Raw genomic sequence first — 14322 nt, forward strand, 5'->3', positions numbered from 1 at the left:
CAGGGGCTGCAGCCTACACTGTCGCCAGCGACTCAGGGCAGCCCAGCTCCAGGTTGAGCTGTTGTTTAGCATCTTAGCTGTGGAGGGCAGTGTCACTGACCCTCATATGTGGGATCCGAACCGGGGCCCTCTGGCATTCCAAGCCGGTTCTTAACCATCGCACCACTGGGCCGGCCCGGTATTTGACTTTTGAATGTGCAGGAACATGAAACGTGATTGGGAGCCCTTCAGCAGCTAGATAGCAGTGCAGCTGGAATTGCTCCCTCATAGGCAGCACTGTTTTACAAATTGTCACTTACTTTTGGTTTTGCTTTTGTTGTATAACCAGACAAAATTCCAAAGCAACAATTTGAATGACCAGTGTTAAAGTAACACAATTTAAGTAAAAACCATCATTGTAAAGTTTAACGTGAGTTACACTGTTTATTTTATATTTAGAAAAGCACTAGCTAAGAAATATGATGCTGGAAGGAAGTGAATTGGTTTTGAACTGCATTGAACTTTGCATTTATATTTTTTCTTAAGCTATGTTCTAATAATTTAAAATGGGATTAAAAATACATTCTTGGGCAATTTCTTATAAACTTACACTTAACATATGATTCAAGAATCCCACTCTTAGTTATTTACCCAAGAGAAATGAAAAATTATGTTCACACAAAAGCCTGTACACAAATGTTCAGCAGCTTTATCCACCACCTGCCAAGCTGGAAACAGCCCACCTGGCCTTCACAGGTGAGTGGATGAACAAACTGTGGTACACCCATGCCGTGGACTGCTGCTCCGCAATAGGAAGGAGCTGGCCATCTTATTAATACTCGTTACAGCATGGTTGGATCTCATATGTGTTATGCTAATTGAAAGAAGCTGGTCTTCAAAGCGATATATTGTATAATTCCATTTATGTAGCATTCTGAAAAAGGCAAAACTGCAGGGACCAAGGACAGATCAGTTGATTGGCAGAGGTTAGGCCTGGGGGGAGGCCTGACTACAGAGGGGCAGCTTGAGGAAATTTTTGCGGAGTGACAGTGCTGATCTGTACCTGGATTGTGGTGGTGGTTACGTAACTCAGAACTGTGTACCCCCCAAAGTGCATTTTACTATATTTAAGTTTTACAATTAAATATATGTGGATGATGTAAAAAGCCCAGGGAGTTGGAACAATGATAAGGTATGGATGACCTGGTATTTTTTCTTTTGTTTGTAGCTTATCTACATTGCCTGCTCCTATGCCACGGTGTACCTGATCTACATGAAATTTAAGGCAACTTACGATGGAAATCACGATACCTTCCGAGTGGAGTTTCTGGTGGTCCCTGTGGGAGGCCTCTCGTTTCTAGTCAATCATGATTTCTCTCCTCTTGAGGTTAGTTAAGAGGTTATTTAATGGTCATGTCTGGATCCTCAGGGAAATAGGCCTGTTTGCAGAGAATGTGGGGTGGTTCTGTTCTGTTTTTTTTTGGTTTGGCAAGCTTCCGGTGCAACATTCACTATTTGGTGTAAGTACATCGTGGACAGGAATTAAGCCCCCATGTACTGGGGTGTCTACCGACAGGTTATTACCTAGCTCTTCTAGAATATAAACTTGGCTTCTCTACCTGTTTGAGTGTTGGATGAACATGACCTCCTCACTCTAACCCAACTTTTGTTTCTTCTTCATGTACGGGGGTGGCACATTGGCACTGTCTGCGACTCCCCTAAGCAGTGCTGCTCCGCTCCTCAGCTTTAGGAAACGTGGTTGGCATGGCGCCCCTGGCACTGTGCAGGACCATAGCTGCTCCTATGTGCCTTGTCCTTCCCTTGGCATCCTGGGGTTGGTTACGTCACCGCACTACCCTTGGTTGTCTGATGGGTGCTGGGAGTGCCTGGGCTTTTAAAATCCTCCAAGGGACTGCTCACGAGTCCTTCTGTCATCAGCGTGAATAAAGTGTCAAGTTGGGCAGAGAGTTGCATAATTACCACTCTGATTTCATAGCCCTTTGATTTAACCACGCCCAAAGAGCCTAAAGAATAAGAAAAATAGTGAGAATATTTGGATGGTCTGGAAAGGAGAGGAAAAATAGCAGTGAGCAAGTTTAAGGAACCTGGTTATCAGTGTGGCCACCCTGGAAGAAAGCAGGGCTGGTTTGGGACCCCAGATTTGGAGTGGGGCAGGCTGATGCAGAAGAAACATCATTTATGTAGATTCACAGAGAATTGTTCCGGGAAGAACATGATGTTGGGCAGACGAGGCAAAGAAAGTTCAGAGGTTCAGGTGTCCAGGTAATCCGGCTGGTCACTGGGAGTGACTGTGCCTCTTAAATGCAGCTCAGGTTTCTGTGGTTTATGGGCTTGCTGATCTCTGTCCTGGGCTCTCTGCCCAGACTCCCCACTTTTTGTGCTGCTCCACAGTAAAGCAAGAGTATTTCCTGTGAATCCGTGGCGGACACTGGCTGCTGACCGAACCCTGTGGTTTCTCTCACAGATTTTGTGGACCTTCTCCATCTACCTGGAGTCAGTGGCCATCCTGCCGCAGCTGTTCATGATCAGCAAGACTGGGGAGGCGGAGACCATCACCACCCACTACCTGTTCTTCCTGGGCCTCTACCGGGCGCTGTATCTCGTCAACTGGATCTGGCGCTTCTACTTTGAGGGCTTCTTCGACCTCATTGCTGTGGTGGCCGGTGTTGTCCAGACCATCCTCTATTGCGACTTCTTCTACTTGTACATCACTAAAGGTACGTCGGCTGCATCCTGCTGCTTTGTCCCCATAGCGCGTGCTCTTTCAGGAGCTCCCCAGGCCAGCACGCCAACAGGCTAGCACTAGCTTTATGAAGCAGATCTGGCTGCAGAAAAACAGTTTGACTGTCAAATTAAATTCTGGATCAGGTTTTCAGCCTTTTGTCTTTTGCTGTAGCTTTGCTGTTTGAAAAATTGCATCAGAACTGATAATTCTGAAAACTGTCACCTGAAATCTTACCACTCAGAGGTCATCATTGCTAATGAATGTTTCAATAACTAATTACAGATATTGCTTTGTGCGTACACAGATACATGATGTAAACTATACATGGGACTCCATAATTTGCTTTCCCCCCACTACGTTTTTTCATGTCAGTAAATTGAAATCTACATGATTTTCAATAGCCATAGTATTTTCATTGTGTGTATTACCAAAATTTACTTACTCAGCCCCCTATTCATGGGTATTCAGACTGTTACTTCTATTTTCATGCATATATTGCTGCTATTAAAAGCCAGTGCTTAAGTCAGAATTCTTGTAATGAATATTTTTACATTTATGTGAATATAGGACTGTGAACTTCATAAAAATCTGGTGAAAGCTACGGTCCTTGCCCCCCACAAAAGCATATTTATGTATATGCACACAAATTTAGGCTTATATTGGGTTGTCGGAAAAGTCATGACGTATTTTTTCTATGTTTTCGTTGCAAAAATGCGTCATGACTTTTCCGACAACCCAATAGTTTTAGGGGATTCAGAAGCCCTGAAACCCAACCACAAACCACAGACCCTTGCTATACAGTGGCATTCCTAATGGTGGAATTGCTAAGTACAAGGGTTTATGCATATTATCTCTTTTTTAACATCCATATTTTATAGACTTCTGTACATAGTAACAGTTGTATTTTAATATATGTTGATTAGGGGAGAAAGTCATGATAACAAAAAGCTGCTATGAATATAGCGTCAATTTCAGTCAAATTTGTATTTCTTAAATATAATTGCTATGGCATCCAGGTACATGAATAAAATTCCGGTACATGTGTGCATAACATTTTCATAGTGAAGAGGACTTTGTTGACACCAAAATCAAATGGCTGTTGGTTGCCAAAAGCTTATTTCCTTGAACATGACCATGTAGTATCTTGAGTGTGACAGAAGTCTAGTATCGGGAAGAAGGAAACTAAGCTTGTCAATATCAGTAACCTTTTGTTTTCTCTTCCTCCCTTTAACGTTCTAGTCCTCAAGGGAAAGAAGCTCAGTCTGCCCGCGTAAGTGCCAAAGACCAGCAGCAGCATCTGTCCTTCAGGGTGCTCGGACAGAACTTTACCAGCAGAGGCACAAGATGCTTGATACGGAACATCAGAAACTCAACTCTTTTGTTGCGGATAGTCATCGGAGGCTCTTCAAGAACCCAGAGGAAAAGAACCAGGAGGTTTCTGTTTAATGCATCTTGCCTTATCTTTTTTTACTCTGTACAAAGATTTTTTTACACAAAGAAACTTAATGCTGTATTAATAAATTCAGTGTGTAGCTTCAATTGGGGTAGTTCCAAAAGTGAAGATTTTGTGAGAAATAGTGCAAACCTTTTTTTTTTTTTAATTCTTTGAAATTGTTTGATTCTTTGTGTCTGCAGTGAAATTGTACTCTCCTTGACAGTTGGTAGATTATACATTCTTCTATCAAACTTGCATTCCACTATATTTATTTTATTTTATTTTTTGCCAAAAGATGAGTCATATTTGTTTGAAATCTGAGACACTATGTTCAATTTAGTATATCTGTTCAAATTTCTTCCCACCTGATGTGGAAATCCTTCCTTGGACATCACAACACTACATTTAAGGCTGGTAAGGATGACATGCAAGTCTTACAGTTTTCATTACCAAAAATTTTAAGATTCTGAATGTAGATGGAGTCTCCTTTGAGAGTCACCAAAGGTGCCTGTCCTGCTCCCTTGCTAAGAAGCGCCAGTTTGAGACTGTCCTGAGGGTGTCAGAGAACTCGGTGGGCAGGGGTTCCGGGGCTGCTTGCCATCTGAGTGGGGGATGTGAAGGCCATTAATGATTATTTTGGATCTAGGACTCTACTCTGAGGAATAGAACACAAATAGTTACCTATCACTTTTTTATAATTCCAAAAGATTACTACAACCATGTCCATGCTGAGATTCAAACGGTTTTTCATATCACTTGGATAGTAAAATAATTTACATTTTAAAAAATTGGCAATACCAATTGCCATTCCTTACACGCTTACATTTTTTTGTTTGTTTTTTGTTTTGTTTTTACTGAGCTCTTGCATGATTTATCTTGTGTTACCACCTTAATAAACATTTTATTAAACATAGAATAAATTGTCCTTTTTTTCCATGAATTAGGCTTTTGGAACATCCTACATCAGGATGATTTCGTTTTTCAATTGGCAACAAAAGCGCTATATAGATCTGCAAACACTGTCCACTTAATAACCTAAAACTTTGTGTGTTTTGTGGAAATTTTGGAATTTTTCCTCCTGATTTTGCCATTAGATTGATTTGCTACATTTTTTTTTTGATTTATACAAAAAGCATCTGACTTAGTTTTTATGTGATGCACCATAATTGTTGAAGTGTTACATACTAACAGTGCTTACTACAAGAAGGATGTAGTATTTTTGCTTGCCGTGTTCAATTGTGGAGGAAGGGAGCTGGATGGGTTTTATTTTTGCACCTAATGTGTCTCCCAACATCTTCCTCAGTTGGCTGAGTGGCTGCACAGTTCAACCTCCTGTCTTTACCTCTCTCGGTTTGCTTCCCCCTTGCCTCATGGTTTGCTTCTGTGTCTGAGTGTCTTTCTTTCCAGCATCTTAGTCTTAGTTTAGTTTGTTTTCATCCTCCTTGGAAGATCCTGAGAACATGGAGGAAAGGGAGGAAATCCTGTCATGAGTGGAGCAGACTGCTTGCTACCCAAACGGGATGGGGGGGGGGCTCATGTTTTTTGTGCATGTAAATCAAACAGGCAGGGCAGGCTCACTGGAGAGCGGAGACTGGGACCTCTCACACCACCTGACGTATGACGTGCCAGTGCCTTCTCTGGTCATTCTGCCCAAGTGAAAATAAAACTGGCTAAGATGTGACCACCATTTTGTGCCCAGCCAGGATGGCATCTTAATAAACAGGGTGCCTGAGTGGGAGTGCGGGACTGGGGCAACGTCCTCGCACACGATGGAAACAAAGGCCTTGTATGACGCGCCTTACGAAGCACTGTTTCAGAGTTACTCTCACTTCCTGAATAAAGGTTATCAGGTAATTAATATTTTTTATTGAGCTGTTTTATTTGCGTGAATTATTTTTTCAGCGTCAGCATGAAGAGATGTAAAGCAAAGTTAACAAATTTGCCCACAAAGTGATAAGTCTGAAAAGCTGCTGGCTGTTGGCCGCGTACAGACACCAGTCCATTCCCTGCCCAGTTCAATCAGTGTTGGTTACATTTCCTGCTTCCTTACAGTCTGGTCAAGGTCAAGAGAGAAGTAGAGAAATAGGTGACAAAAAAAAAAAAAAAAAGGTGTAGGCAGAAGGCCTCGTGAGATCCTGCCCTGCCCAGCCTTTCCAAAGATGCTACTAGGTTGGAGAACTTCCTGGAAAGGTCAAGCAATGGCTTCATTTCAATAGAAAGTGATTTGTGGGAACCCTGAGTAAGCCTGGTTCAGCCTTGGCTCCTCACACTCCAGCGCTGTGACCCTGGATTTAACACGAGCTTCCTTCCCCTCAGTTACATGCAGACACTCCTTCCACAGGATTTTTGTGATGTGTGAATGAGCAACACAGCTTCATGGTGCTTCAAGGAGACCCCCTTTTCCCCTCCCTTCCTTTGTTCTTTGCTTGGGACAACTGCCTTGAAAGCTGACCTGGAATCAGTTCTGGCCCATTAAATGACATTGGTCAGCTTTGCCCTTGGGAGAGCGATGCATCTCTAGAAATTGACGCCAAGGTACCTTCCAAAATCAGCCGTCCAAGGGAGGTCTGATGAGGTCCCATTGCATTGAAGCTCTAGGTGGAGTTTTTCCTATGCGCTTCGCCCTCTAGTGGCTAAATATGGAATTACCAAGGAACCTGCTATCTGCCCAGTACATGAGGCAAGCCCCACACCCCTCAAGCCCTCCTGCACTAACCTTGATTGGGGTTAGTCTTGCAGTGTGGAGTCCACACGTGCTGTGGGTGTTTGTCCTGCAGTTTTGAGACAATGCCCTCTTTTATTCCTGCAGTTTAAAAGCAAATTGCGGCATAATACAGCACTATTCCTTTTAAACAATGAGTACTTTTTATACTAGAATACTCCAGAAGGCTACTCCTACTTTTGCCTTGGGCACTTAAAAGGTGAGTCTTTAGGCAAACACTACACTACACTTTACTCCATTACCAAAACAGAATGGAAACACAGAACCTGTTTACTCATCTAATAAGGTTTCTAAGACAATAAATGGTTCTGTAACGGAAACTGGTGTGCCCTGAAATTAAAAATGTGACTTGTTAAAGTTCTGAAAACTGAAGATCTCAGGCCTGTAAAGAATGCTTAGAAACAAATAATCCAACTTTCTGAAGGACAACCTGGCTAAAACTGCATCCCCATGTGACATAAACAATAGCAACAAACATTAAATGCAAGGATATTCTTTTTTCTTGGGACACAGAAATTTACTAAAAACAAATCAAGTCCTAAAGGGAGAAATAGAGGGGATACGAATCAATTGATATGGAAAAATGAAAGTAAAGGTCACAGTTTCTCCAAGTTAATATGAAAATAAGATGAAATGCCAAGAAAGTCTGAAGAATACTTACTATAGTTTGCAAACAAATAGTGAAATTAGCATTAAAGAACAAGCAGAGGATGCCAAAGATTTTTTTTTCCCAAAAAAATTCAAGATGGAGCAAATATGGCAGACTTATCTTTTGTTAAATCTTGGTGGTGGGTGATGAGCCCTTAGGTGTTCCACATCTCTGTATTTGAAAATTTTCATTTAAAAAAAGTCATGATGGGGGCTGGCTGAGTGGCTCAGTTGGTTAAGAGCTTTCTCAAGAGTGTGAGCTCTGAGCAACAGCGGTTCAAGCCCCGGCCGAGCTGAGCTGCCACTGAGCTGCCAACAGGTAGCAGCATGGCTCAGCTAAAAAAAAAGTCATGATGGGTCATTTGCCTTTTTAAGAACTATGCTTTGACTTGCTATTTCACTTTGAAAATAACAAGAAATGGTTATTTTAAAACAGATCTTTTAAATCTATTTTTAAAATAGCTATTTTTAATAGCAGAGAATTGAAAAACCTGTGTTTAAAATAAAGGAATAATATGCTTTGTATAAGATACCCACATGATGATATAATGTTTTAAAACAGGCCTAATTCAACTAATGGATCGATATTACATGGAAACGGCAGAATGGCTCTCTTCTATAAAAACCTTATAACTTCCCTATTTACAATTTCCTGTATCGTTTTGACCACCATCAATACAATTCCAATATTATTATTCTTAACCCTGAAATTTTGTCCTTTAGAAGACCCCTGAAGGAACTTCAGACAGGGAAAATCTTGACATTTAACCAGTTTGTTTATTCATTTATCAAGTATTAAATACATGCCTATAATGTGCTTCTATTATGTGCATAGCAGTGAACAAGATGGACAAGGTGCCTATGCTCATGACAATTACACTCTTAAGATGGGAGGAGAGAGATAATAAACATGATACAATGTCAGGGAGTGACTAAGTGCTGTGAAGAAAACTAAAGCGTAAGGGAATGGGAACCGATGGGTGTGCTGTTGTCGATAAGGTGGCCAGGGAGGCAATGACACTTTAGCTCAGGCTTGCATGAAGTGAGAGAGTGACATGGCAATACCTGCGGTTGGAGCATCCTTGGCAGAGGAAACAAAATGTGAAAAGCCCTGGGGTGAGAATGAGCTTGATGAGTTTCAGGGAGGGAAAAATGGTGCCAGACAGTGGGGTGATAGAAGGAGAGTAGTACTAACTTGGGGAGACAAACACTCATTTACAGACTTGCGATGTGTGACTATCAGCGAAAGGCCTATGCGGAGGGTTAGAGTCTATTTTATGCACAAAGTGCAGCTTTGCAAGATCCAAAAAGGGATGGCCTTGGTCTGACGGTTCAACAAAGTCACCCCGGCTGCTGTAGTAGGAATGAATGGTAGGGGGCAGGTAGGGCAGAATGAAGAAAAGCAGTGGGGAGACCTCGTCAGGCACGAGATTTAAAGAGGCTCGGACCAGGGAGGGGAGTGGAAGTACTGCGAAGAGGTCAGAACCTAACCGCACTGAGCAATGGCTGGCTCGGGAGGAAGGAAGGCTGGTCAGGCTACTCCCTACCCACCAGCCCCAGTATGCCAGGTGGTTTCTGGCCCTGCATTCGAGAAGGGTCTCCTGTTTCTTTCTCCTGACAATGGGATGCACAGAGAGGACAACTTCGTCACAGGCCTGGGGTCCCACAGACTGGGGATGAGCTCCCAGAACCGACATTAGCAGTCGTGGGTCTCTGAGCTGGCTAATCCCCCCCGAGCCAAATGTCTCCTTATCTATAAAATGGAAATAGCACAACGGACTTCACACTCCCGCAAACCTGCGATAAAATCAGCCAGGGTCTTCCCGGTCAGCGTATCTGCACAGGCGCAGAAGGTCCAGTAGCGTGCGCCTGGCTTGGCCTCAGCGTGCGCATGCGCTCCCGGCCGCGCCCCCGTGTGCGCCTGCGTGGAGTCGCGGTCAGGCGTGCTGTGGAGCCGGGAGGGTGCCGGACGCTGAGGAGAGACTGGCGCGCTGCAGGCTGGCCCGAGGCCAGGCGGCGGGCCTTCGCCATGCCGGGGATGGTGCTCTTCGGCCGGCGCTGGGCCATCGCCAGCGACGACTTAGTCTTTCCGGGGTTCTTGGAGCTGTTCCTGCGAGTGCTGTGGTAAGGGCGGCGGGCTCTGCGGACGGGCGTCCCGGGCCGAGGTGGGAGGGGGAGAGCCACGCGAGAGTGGTGACAGTGTCGCTAAGGTCTTGCGGTGTCCAGAGTTTGCTCTCCGTTCTCTTGTCTAGTCCTCTGCACCGCCCGTGAAGGTAGGTGCATCTAGTCTCCCCCTTTTACAGACGGCAAACTGAAGCCCAGAGCGGGTAGGCAGGGCTCAGGGTCGTCCAGGTGGGCCCGCGGCCGGGACTTGAGCGCTGCAGGGCACGAGCACCCCTCCCCACGCGTGCGGCCCCGAGCCCTGGCCCTGGGAGCCACCGGGACTTCATTGCCTGACGAAAGCCATGGCCCCGGCATCTGCTTCCTCGAGCCAGGAGCAGCCGCCTGCATCATTCCTGAGCTCTGTGTGGGAACGCACGGCGTCTCGTATCTGCCTAATGAAAGAGGGGAAATAGTGCCTGCGGTTCCAGAGAGGGTTGTGGCTGAATTCCATGAGAGTGGCATGTGCTCCCCTGTCTTTCAAAGGGCGGAATCAGGAGGAAGTGGAATGGGGGCTTTGAGCTCTGTTCCCAGAGGGTCTGAGCAAGGAATAATAATGCCATTGTTATAAAAAAGCAGGTTCTTGAGGGGAAAGGCATAAAACCACGAAGTGTTCTGAGCTGCTGCTTAGTTTCATCGTTTCAGAGCTACGTCTTTCCGAGATCATTTTCCATTATTTCTAGACACCGAGTCAATATCACAGAACTGACAAAAAGCATAGTTATCTAATCCAGTTCCAGTTGGACTAGAATCCTTAGTCTGGGCTTCAATTCTTAATACAGTGTTCTTGCCAAATGGTGCTCTGCCTGCTGCTGAAACCCCTCCAGTGACAGTTCACCAGTACTTTGTATTGTTTGGTGCTGCCTTTGATTATTCTGCACTGAAATACAAGATATGATTCCCCAATACTTGTCAGGTTATCAGTGTTCACCCTGGAACATCGTTACATAACTTGCTTCCCACCCCCTCGATTCTTTGTATTACATATAGCAGATTACAATGTGTGTTTTTCAATTTCTTGTTAATTCACAGAAGTAAAAATCCTCTTGTTACTAATTTTTTTTTTTTAAGATTTTATTGGGGAATCAGGGAAGGGAAACAGACAAGTGGCTGTCCTTTTCTTCTTCAGTCTAGTTGTGGAGGATGCAGCTTCACTGGCCCCTGCTGGTATTATGATCATTGCGCTCTTACCGGCTGAGGCAGATCGATCGTCGGCCATTGGATGGCTGCTCGCGGCGGCTCATGGTGGCTCATGGCAGCTGCTGGCCGCTCACGGTAGCTCACAGCAGCCCAGGGCAGCGCCACTGCAGCCTAGGCAGTCGCCGACGACTCAACTCACGGCAGCCCAGCTCCAGGTCGAGCTGTTGTTCACCATCTTAGCTGTAGAGGGCGCAGCGTCACAGGTCCATGTGGGATCCGAACCGGTGGCCCTGCTGCTCAGAGCTCACACTCCCAAGCCAACTCCTAACCAACAAGCCCCTCGGCCGGCCCCGTCTTGTTACTAATTTAGCAAGCATATAGATTGCGGTTTACCAGTTGCATGTTTCTGAGTCATGAGGGGGGTGTTTTCCAAACAGCTCAGATTATATTTGCTTTCTTACGGCTGTAAATGCCTCTGATGTACACGGCAGGCATAGACGATCAGTGGTGTAGGCACAGGAAGTATAACACTCATTAAACAAAGTCATACTCTTAGTTGCCTTAGATCTCTTATTGATGAAAATTAAATTCCAAAGCGAACCTCACCTTGTTTTGGAAAATAACTCCTTTTATTTCTTTTTCTCATGTTTTACAAAGCAGGTCCTTGGATTTCATATCTGACCCGCCCTGTTTCTCAACAGGTGGATTGGCATTCTGACTCTGTACGTCATGTACAGAGGGAAGCTGGACTGTCCCGGCGGAGCCCTGCTCAGCAGTTACTTGACCGTCCTCCTTGTTCTCCTGGCAGTTATTATATGCACGGTGTTGGCCATCGTGTGTGTCAGCATGAGAGGTGAGGAGTAGCCTTTTCTATTTGACACCACCTGGTTTATTTTAACAGCTTTATTGAGATATAATTCACATGCCATACAGTCCACCCATTTAAAATACACAGTTAAGTGGCTTTTAGTATATTCAGAGTTGTGTGACCATTACTACAATCAACCTGAGAACATTTTCATCACCCTAGAAAGAAATCCTGTGCCCATTGACAGTCACTCTTCATTTCTCCCCAACTCCCTCAGCCTTAGGCATCCACTAATGTACTTTCTTTCTCTACAGATTTGCCTATTCTGGGCATCATACAGGTGGAACCATCCACTATTGCAGCCTTTTTATCTGGCTTCTTAGCAAAATGTTTTCAAGCTTCATCCATGCTGTAGCATGTGTCAGTACTTCATTCCTCTTCCTGGCTGAGTAGTAGTCCACGGAATGGATATAGACCATAGCTACTTATCCATTAATCAGTTGGTGGACATTTGGGTTGTTCCCATTTTTTGGCTATTACAAATGATGCTGCTGTGAACATTCACGTGCATGTTTTTGTATAGACATTTGTTTTTCATTTCTCTTGGATATGTACCTAGGAGCAGAATTGCTCAATCTTATAGTCACTCTCTTCAACTTTCTGAACTGCCAGGCTGTTTTCCGAGCAGCTGCACCATTTTTCTTTACTACCAGTTTATAAGGGTTTCATTTTTTCCACATACTCAACAACACTTGTTATTATCTGACTTTTTGATCAGAGCCATCCTAGTGGATGCGAAATGGTATCTTGTTGTGGTTTTGATATGCATTTTCTTGATGATTAATGATATTGAGCATCTTTTTACATGCTTATTGGGCATTTGTGTCATTTTTAGAGAAATGTCTATTTAGATCCTTTGCGCAATTTTAAATTGGGATATTTGTCTTTTAATTAGTGAGTGGTAAGAGTTACATCTATTCTTAATGATATTTTTTTTCTACATGTTACCATTTTCTGCAATCACTTAACTGAGAAATCTCTGAAAATGTTGGAAACCTTCCCTGTCGATTGCTCTGGTTCATAGGATGAGTTGAGCACTCTGGTGACTAATAAAGAAATGCATCAGTAAATAAAACTCATCAGTCAATGGCAAGGCTCGCCACTGTCCAGTGTGTTTCGGCATTTTATCACTGCTTGAATCGGGATGTAGAAGGCATGCTTACAGATTATAGATAGTGATGATAAAACTGGGAGGGAGTAGCTGATACTGTGGGTGAGGGTGACGGAAGCAAGATCTTGACATTTTGGAATGATAGACTGAAAGTTAAAAGACAGAAGTTCCAAAGGAGTTACAGAAAGAAATGGTAGTGGTAAAGTGTTTTATGAGAAAAATATCATAGGGTTTGGATGACCAAGAAGTATGGCCTGTGCCCGCTTACTATATAGCAAGCTATAGAAAACAGAGCTGTGTGTATTCTAGTGTACCTCTGAAAGCATGGATGCATGGGGTCTGGATCAGAGAAGGTCCTAGTTTTGCGGTCTGTGTTGGTCTTCAAGTCCGGAGTGTCATTGGTGCTGGGTGCTGAAGGGATTGAATGTGTGCAATGTGGCATTAGCATTGTGAAGTTGTTAATGAAGTCAGAATTTCTGAAAGATGAAGTATGTAGATTGGTGTCATTTCAGATACAGCATTACCTAATTTATTTGCCCTTTCTGTTCAGGTCATGTTCTGGTTAGTACACCCAAGTTTACAACTGTAACAGTGGGATCAGATTTGAAGCAATAAGTGTAAGCTTATTGTCAACATTCCCTGAAGTGTTTCCCTTCAGATGTTTTTGGTGGTATCTGGGCACATTCACAGCCCCATGACAGGTGGCCATGTTCACTTGGCCCCTCCTCCTAACCTCTTGCACAACGCCCTACTGTCACCCAGGGTCAGGGCTCAGAAAATATCTGCCGATGGCTAGGGGTGTTATAAGTGGGCTGCCTACCCAGCATCCTCCTCCAAACAGAACTCAGTTTTATTCAGGACGTCCCCCATCCTTCACATACCAGGTGTATGTGTCAGAGAAGCTGGCCCTCTGCCCAGCTCAGGAATGATCCCCATGTGTCAGTGATGGGTTCAGGAATGGGCATGTGACCTGGTTTGCACCAGTGAAATTCAGGGAGTTCACCGAGAAATTCTGGGGAAGTCCTTCCCTGCTCCCCTAGGAATGTACTGTTTTTCTTCTGGATGATGCTGTGCATGGATGAGCTGCCGCATTCCTGCTGTATTCAGGTCAGAATGAGCTGACATACAGAGGACAGAGCTATAAGAAGCACAGGGAGCCATGGCACCTGTCCTGGCCTAGCACTTCCAGTCTCTCAAGTCAACGCAGAGCCTTCCTGCTTTTAAACCAGTTTGAGTGGGAGATATCACAACTGAACTGAAAACAGCATTTTATAAAAACATGTTAGCTTAATTGCCAATTTGTTGCACATGGTTAATATTAAAAATATTATGTAAGCTCATGAGCAGTTAAATAAATATAAACAGCTTTTACGTATATAAAAAAGTCAATCACAATAAGAAATCAGCCTTAATCACAATGAGAAAAATCCACCTAGATAATACATAGAGTTGGTGAGGCTATGCCGAAACAAGTGGCTCATTTCGTTGGTGGGAATGTAACTTGGTTGAACCT

General features: G+C 44.0%; 2 protein-coding genes and 1 long non-coding RNA gene across 7 annotated transcripts in view; 2 read left to right on the plus strand and 1 right to left on the minus strand.

Annotated features, from left to right (window-relative positions):
- The window catches only part of KDELR2 (KDEL endoplasmic reticulum protein retention receptor 2), a 16074-nt gene extending 10054 nt beyond the window's left edge, over positions 1-6020 (plus strand). Inside the window, exons 3-5 of one of the 2 annotated variants that reach the window (XM_019637498.1) lie at positions 1208-1366; positions 2465-2717; positions 3965-6020. In XM_019637498.1, coding sequence (XP_019493043.1) covers positions 1208-1366; positions 2465-2717; positions 3965-3999 — 447 coding nt within the window. In that variant the 3' untranslated portion in view covers positions 4000-6020. The remainder of the gene's footprint in view (positions 1-1207; positions 1367-2464; positions 2718-3964) is intronic. The other variant, XM_019637499.1, reaches the window with a different exon arrangement.
- The window catches only part of LOC109380188 (uncharacterized), a 13185-nt gene extending 3781 nt beyond the window's left edge, over positions 1-9404 (minus strand). The window contains exon 1 of the long non-coding RNA XR_002123392.1: positions 9328-9404. This is a non-coding gene — a long non-coding RNA (uncharacterized LOC109380188). The remainder of the gene's footprint in view (positions 1-9327) is intronic.
- Positions 9405-9446: 42 nt separating this feature from the next.
- The window catches only part of DAGLB (diacylglycerol lipase beta), a 28475-nt gene continuing 23599 nt past the window's right edge, over positions 9447-14322 (plus strand). For 2 of the 4 annotated variants that reach the window (XM_019637502.1, XM_019637503.1), the window contains exons 1-2: positions 9448-9654; positions 11532-11683. In XM_019637502.1, the coding sequence (XP_019493047.1) occupies positions 9560-9654; positions 11532-11683 (247 nt within the window). In that variant the 5' untranslated portion in view covers positions 9448-9559. Of the gene's footprint in view, positions 9655-11531; positions 11684-14322 lie in introns of all 4 variants that reach the window. The other 2 variants (XM_019637504.1, XM_019637500.1) reach the window with 2 other exon arrangements.

Source organism: Hipposideros armiger, unplaced genomic scaffold (genome assembly GCF_001890085.2).
Source record: "Hipposideros armiger isolate ML-2016 unplaced genomic scaffold, ASM189008v1 scaffold_33, whole genome shotgun sequence".
Classification (NCBI taxonomy): Eukaryota; Metazoa; Chordata; class Mammalia; order Chiroptera; family Hipposideridae; genus Hipposideros; species Hipposideros armiger.